The sequence below is a fragment of the Oncorhynchus mykiss genome, chromosome 16, assembly GCF_057628025.1.
Source record: "Oncorhynchus mykiss isolate SJ-2025 chromosome 16, ASM5762802v1, whole genome shotgun sequence".
Taxonomy (NCBI): Eukaryota; Metazoa; Chordata; class Actinopteri; order Salmoniformes; family Salmonidae; genus Oncorhynchus; species Oncorhynchus mykiss.
In genome coordinates, this window is record NC_143037.1 from 60,972,369 (window position 1) to 60,979,801 (window position 7,433).

A 7,433-nucleotide genomic window follows, 5' to 3' on the forward strand; every position below is an offset into this window, starting at 1 on the left:
TTTAAACAAATGCAGTCTATGGACACCAGAACGAGTTACAAACTGTATTTAAAACAATGCAAGAAATGGTCGTTCTAAAAATACGTAAGCAATTAGATAGATTGATTATTCAACTAAATCGTGCAAGTCGTTCAGAAGTTCTGCCGATGACACCCAAAAGTCATCCTCCGGTTGTCCATAGATGTCTGTGATGTAGATGTGAAACACAAAAATATCATCAAGGGCCAGGGGACTCTGTCGTCTATTGATGTTCTTTATTCTACTCCTTTCATGAACTCTAAAAACTCTGTAATGAAGGGGAGGAGAAGGGGAGTCATTTAGTCAACTACAATCTGAATTGAACACAAAGAAAAAACGATTTACTCACTTTGGTCACTGCACTGCTTTACTTGTGAATAATATGTTACCATGCATCATTTATATTGACAATTTCCTTTCCAGCAGTGAAATATCCATATTTTCAATTGCATCATTATCATGAATACAAGATCAGAGGAAGGAATGCTTCTGTCTCCATAGTGTGTCATTGTCAAAACCTCACCGTCGTAGTCGATTTTCCCATCGTTGTTCTTGTCTCCGTCCTTCATGAGCTCCTCAATGTCGTCCTCAGTGATGGCCTCCCCTGTGGCCTCCAGCATTACCTTCAGCTCCTGCAGGTCTATATAGCCGTCCGCATTCCTGGGGGCATAGGAGAAGAGGATTATTTATACTGCTTTACAAATTTGTTCCTGCTGGGACCACCCATACAAAAATGCATGCACGCATGAATGTAAGTCACTTTGGATACAAGTGTCTGCTAAATGGCACAAATTATTATTATTATTATTATTCTATATTTATTTACCTGGCTACATGACTGTTTCTGTATTTAAAAAGGCTTCATAGTTGCCAATGACAAGTAGGCTAAAAGAGAAACTAACTGTCACAACAAGCTACAACTATAGTGTACATTCCTGTGTATCTCTATCCTGGTGGTAGAATTGCACCAACTGATCCAATAAATCTGTTTTACAAAAAATGTGTAGTTATCAAGAACCATCTAAGGCAAAATTTCTCTTTTTTGAATAGAAAAATCATAAACGTTCAGCTGGAGTCGGTGTAGGGAGTGCTGTCATATATCAACCATGTGGGTTCTGCACATTGGTGATAGCAGGGTAAGGTACTCCTATAGAGTGTTGAACATGTTAGTCCTGGTGAAAAGCACTGTATAAATCTAATACGCTATAATCCATCCATAAACTGTGGGTTAGTTGGGTAAGACTATGAAAAGTTACTTTTCCAGAGTTCATCCCCCTTATGAGTCTCCTCATGTACTTATGAGGATAAACATACTTGTCAAACATGCAGAAGAGATCTGCCAGTTCCTCCTCTGTTTTCCCTTTGCTGTCGTCCTTCATGCACCTCACCATCATCACCAGGAACTCATCAAAGTCCACAGTTCCACTGCCTGCAAAGACACAGCAACAGGATGATGTCTCACAACGTTTTGGGTCAAGGAGCCTGTCTTTGATATATAGACCTTCATTTGATTACTCTTTTTTTGCTGAGAATTTTCGTCATGCATATGAGCTTTGGTATTTACATGAATTCACTGAAAACCCTCACCAACACATGGTTATATTAACCGTATTGCACTTTTCATGTAGCCTACTTTTAGCCTAACCACTGATCAAGCAATATTATGGACTAAACGTTATAATCCTGTTGCTGCAGGACTAGGAGCCTGCCGTATGAGCTAAACTACTTCTATGCTCGCTTCGAAGCAAATAACACTGAAACATGCATGAGAGCACCAGCTGTACCGGAAGACTGTGTGATCACGCTCTCCGCAGCCGATGTGAGTGAGTGCCAGACGATTACCAGGATGTGTACTGTGAGCATGCGCTGACCAACTAGCAAGTGTCTTCACTGACATTTTCAACCTCTCCCTGTCCGAGTCTGTAATACCAACATGTTTCAAGCAGACCACCATGGTGCCTGTGCCCAAGAACACTAAGGTAACCTGCCTAAATGACTACTGACCGGTAGCATTCATGTGCTTTGAAGAGGTTTGAAAGGCTGGTCATGTCTCACCTCAACACCATCATCCCAGAAACCCTAGACCCACTACAATTTGCATACCGCCCCAACAGATCCACAGATGATGCAGTCTCTATTGCACTCCACACTGCCCTTTCCCATCTGGACAGAAGGAACACCTATGTGAGAATGCTATTCATTGACAGCGTTCAACACCATAGTGCCCTTAAAGCTCATCAATAAGCTAAGGACCCTGGGACTAAACACCTCCCTCTGCAACGGGATCCTGGACTTTCTGACGGGCCGCCCCCAGTTGGTAAGGGTAGGTAACAACACATCCACCACGCTGATCCTCAACACAGGCACCTCAGGGGTGCTTGCCTAGCCCCCTCCTGTACTCCCTGTTCACTCATGACTGCACTCCATCATTAAATTTGCCGATGACACAACAGTGGTAGGCCTGATCACCGACAATAATGAGACAGCCTATAGGGAGGAGGTCAGAGGCCTGGCCGTGTGATGCCAGGACGACAACCTCTCCCTCAACGTTATCAAGACAAAAGGAGATTATTGTGGACTACAGGAAAAAGAGGACCGAGCACACTCACATTCTCATCGACTGGGCTGCAGTGGAGCAGGTTGAGAGCTTCAAGTTACTTGGTGTCCACATTACCAACAAACTAACATGGTCCAAGTACACCATGACAGTCTTGATGAGGGCATGACAAAAGTCCTCAGATCCTCAAAAATTCATACAGCTGCACCATCGAGAGCATCCCGACTGGTTGCATCACTGCCTGGTATGGTAACTGCTCGGCCTCCGACCGCAAGGCACTACAGAGGGTGTGCAAACGGCCCAGTACATCAAGCTTCCTGCCATCCAGGACCTCTATACCAGGCGGTGTCAGAGGAAGGCCCTGAAAATTGTTAAAGACTCCAGCCACCCCAGTCATAAACCGCTCACTCTGCTACCACACGCCAAACAGTAATGGAGCGCCAAGTCTAGTTCCAAGAAGCTTCTAAACAGCTTCTACCCCCAAGCCATAAGACTCCTGAACATCTAGTCAAATGGCTACCCAGACTATTCACATTGCCCACCCCCCCTCCTCCCCTCTCCACACCACTGCCACTCTCTGTTGTCATCTATGCATAGTCACTTTAATTAACTCTACCTACATGTACATACTACCTCAACTAACCGGTGCCCCCACACACAGACTCTGTACCGGTACCCCCTGTATATATTGTTATTTTTTACTGCTGCTCTTTAATTACTTGTTACTTTTGTATCTTATTCTTGTTCGTTTAGGGGCTCGTAAGAAAGCATTTCACTGTAAGGTCTACTACACCTGTTGTATTCGGCGCATTTGACTAATAACATTTGATTTGATTTGACTTTTGATTATTTTGCGGTGACAATATAGGTCAAATTATGATCCTACATCTGTAGCAGTTACATGTTACGAGATACTCTACTCAGCCATGTGATGTTTTTCATTCGTGTGTTTACGGTCTTACAAAGAACAGTGTACAACTGTCCCTGCTGAGCCATGAATTGGCCTTTTGATGAGCAGACCACTAGTGCTTGTCTTTGTTGTGTACCATTCTTGTCCATGTCTGATGAGCTCACCAAATACTCTCATACGTGAATCATTATGGGAACTATTGATGGGAAATAAATGTGCCTATTGTGATCATTTGAGTCTCTCTTTCATGTGTGTGTGTTTACCATCTTCATCCACCTCATCGATCATCTCCTGCAGCTCCTCGGGGGTGGGGTTCTGCCCCAGCATCCTCATCACCTTGCCCAGCTCCTTGGTACTGATGCAGCCGTCCTCCGCATCCTGGATAAAGATGTCAAAGGCCGCTTTGAACTCTGGAACACACAGCACAGCACAGGACCATATTTCTAATTCTTTCCCACTTCCCCTCTTTTTCCATGGTCAGTTCTATGTGTGGGCTACTGTAGAGTAAAAAATTGTGTCAATCATCTTATTTAATCCTCCTGAGAAATCTAACGTTTACTTTTAATTTTGGCCTGAAGGAGAGAATGGTGCACATTTTTAAGCTTAATATTGTTTTAGATGTGATTCAATTGAGCAAAACTTGAGGATATATCCCACATAGATTAGCAAACCATAATGAAATACAAATGAATACATTTTACATACCGTTTTTCTGCTCGTCTGTCAGCTGCTCTACCTATTTAAGAAATGGAACGTTTTCAGAAGCAATTGAATCAATGTATTTTATGGAATCCATTCTTTAACTACAGTTGTACATTACTTTTACAACCCAAAATCATAACGTCGATTTACTGTTTTACTGCATAATGTCTTATTTTTCATTCTTGCAATAACATGTATATGATACCTCTATTACCTATCTTCTTCCATTCATTTCAATGTTTTTTTTTTAGTTTTCAGATTACTCTGTGAGAAAGGTCCCGTCCTAAATCATAAACAGTTGATAGAGAAATCTAGTGTATGAAAAGAATCCTTCAGAGGACTTACAGTAAACTCCAGAACGCGGAACCCATTCTCTGGAACAGTTCACCTCAAATGTTTCTTTAGTTTACACATAGCTTATTCACCCACCAAAGGTACAGTTATGTTTGGTCCTTCACACTTGGTCATCCATCCTGGAAAAGCTACCACAAATGTGAGAGGGCGACAGCTGCTTATGTAAGAGTTCATTGTCTGTTGTCCACCACAAATGAAACACACACTCTGAACAATGTCCATCCAAACATCGATACACACACACACATTCCAGTGTGTTTTACTTAAGTTCGACTCCTCTAGCTGTAATTTCCAGCTGAGACATGTGTAGTAGTCCAGCCCACCAGCCACCAGGCAACAGGCAGGGATAGCTAGGCAGATAAACATACAGCCCTGCCAGCGGCTCACACAGATAATGGGGGGGGGGGGGGGGGGGGGTATCTAGACCTGAAGCCCTCCTCTGACATCACAGAAACACACATGGAGGAGGCTCTGAGCAACTGGCCTAAATTAGCCTATGAGATGTGGGACTGCTCCATTTGTAGTCATGAATGAACCCACAGTGTGGACCAAGGTCTTGTCCTGCTTCTGGCCCTGGAGTGCTCCTATCAACCCTGATAGGCTTCAAGAGGCACGGCATCTAGATGTATGGCGTCTTGCCTCACTCCTCAAAAGCTGGTGTTGTGTGTGTTCGCTTGACAGACACAGTTTGTTATGGAAGTTGAATTATCTGAGCAATGTCAGAATTACAAATTACAGAATTCTTGGACATTTGGCTGGGGAATATCCATATGTACAGTGGGGCAAACAAGTATTTAGTCAGCCACCAATTGTGCAAGTTCTCCCACTTAAAAAGATGAGAGAGGCCTGTAATTTTCATCATAGGTACACTTCAACTATGACAGACAAAATGAGGAAAAAAATCCAGAAAATCACATTGTAGGATTTTTAATGAATTTAAATTTGTTTGAATTTGTTATCAGTATAAAAGACACCTGTCCACAACCTCAATCAGTCACACTCCAAACTCCACTATGACCAAGACCAAAGAGCTGTCAAAGGACACCAGAAACAAAAATGTAGACCTGCACCAGGCAGGGAAGACTGAATCTGCAATAGGTAAGCAGCTTGGTTTGAAGAAATCAACTGTGGGAGCAATTATTAGGAAATGGAAGACATACAAGACCACTGATAATCTCCCTCGATCTGGGGCTCCACGCAAGATCTCACCCCGTGGGGTCAAAATGATCACAATAACGGTGAGCAAAAATCCCAGAACCACACGGGGGGACCTAGTGAATGACCTGCAGAGAGCTGGGACCAAAGTAACAAAGCCTACCTTCAGTAACACACTACGCCGCCAGGGACTCAAATCCTGCAGTGCCAGACGTGTCCCCCTGCTTAAGCCAGTACATGTCCAGGCCCGTCTGAAGTTTGCTAGAGAGCATTTGGATGATCCAGAAGAAGATTGGGAGAATGTCATATGGTCAGATGAAATCAAAATATAACTTTTTGGTAAAAACTCAACTCGTCGTGTTTGGAGGACAAAGAATGCTGAGTTGCATCCAAAGAACACCATACCTACTGTGAAGCATGGGGGTGGAAACATCATGCTTTGGGGCTGTTTTTCTGCAAAGGGACCAGGACGACTGATCCGTGTAAAGGAAAGAATGAATGGGGCCATGTATCGTGAGATTTTGAGTGAAAACCTCCTTCCATCAGCAAGGGCATTGAAGATGAAACGTGGCTGGATCTTTCAGCATGACAACGATCCCAAACACACCGCCCGGGCAACGAAGGAGGGGCTTCGTAAAAAGCATTTCAAGGTCCTGGAGTGGCCTAGTCAGTCTCCAGATCTCAACCCCATAGAAAATCTTTGGAGGGAGTTGAAAGTCCGTGTTGCCCAGCAACAGCCCCAAAACATCACTGCTCTACAGGAGATCTGCATGGAGGAATGGGCCAAAATACCAGCAACAGTGTGTGAAAACCTTGTGAAGACTTACAGAGATGACCTCTGTCATTGCCAACAAAGGGTATATAACAAAGTATTGAGATAAACTTTTGTTATTGACCAAATACTTATTTTCCACCATAATTTGCAAATAAATTCATTAAAAATCCTACAATGTGATTTTCTGGATTTTCATAGTCATGTCATAGTTGAAGTGTACCTATGATGAAAATTACAGGCCCCTCTCATCTTTTTAAGTGGGAGAACTTGCACAATTGGTGGCTGACTAAATACTTTTTTGCCCCACTGTATATCATTTGAAATAATTGTTTATCTAAACATTTTTACCCTCTATAATTTTTAAAACTAACTATTACAGGTACCTTTCATTAAAATCAATGGTGAATCCTGAAGTGTTCATTTGAAATAGTAACCAAACTTTACACAGAAATCTGACAACAATTTTGACTTAACTTGGCAGAGACCACATAACCAAAAACTTGTCTCACCTATCACTGAAAATCTCAAATTGAACATATTTTAATCAATTCTTATATTATGACGCTCCGTACCAAATACAAACACTTTCACTGTCTCCCTAAACAATGTGCACTGTTGTAGGAGTGAAGGGGGACATACCGCTGCTTTGTAGATGTCGTTCATGGTGGCGGCTTGACTTAGCCGCTGCCCGTCTGTCCGTGGGGTGTAGTGGCAGAGAGGAGGGAGTTAGACCACAGCTAGGAGCAGGACACTGGCCCCATGCTGGGAGGGTTTTATAACTGGAGCCTGGCAGGGCCTGGTCCCTCCCTACCCTGCTTGCCTGTCCAGCCCTCTTGGTGTCTCACGTGCATCTGTGTGTGTATGCGTGTGTGTAACAATAACCAGGCTCAGATAAAAATGAGCCCACTCTTAGGGGGCACACTTTGGAATGGAATGAAGTGAAGGGGAATGCATGGCGAACC

The 7,433-nt window shown here is 43.3% G+C and overlaps 1 protein-coding gene across 1 annotated transcript; it reads right to left on the reverse strand.

Moving 5' to 3' along the window:
- Positions 1 to 254: 254 nt before the first annotated feature.
- Positions 255 to 7,134, reverse strand: LOC100136178 (troponin C). The gene is made up of 6 exons (NM_001124456.1): positions 7,111 to 7,134; positions 4,191 to 4,221; positions 3,749 to 3,895; positions 1,333 to 1,447; positions 542 to 678; positions 255 to 286 (listed from the first exon to the last, which is right to left on the reverse strand). Exons 1-6 carry the CDS (start codon positions 7,132 to 7,134, stop codon positions 255 to 257), a joined length of 486 nt encoding a protein of 161 aa, NP_001117928.1.
- Between the last annotated feature and the right edge of the window lie 299 nt (positions 7,135 to 7,433).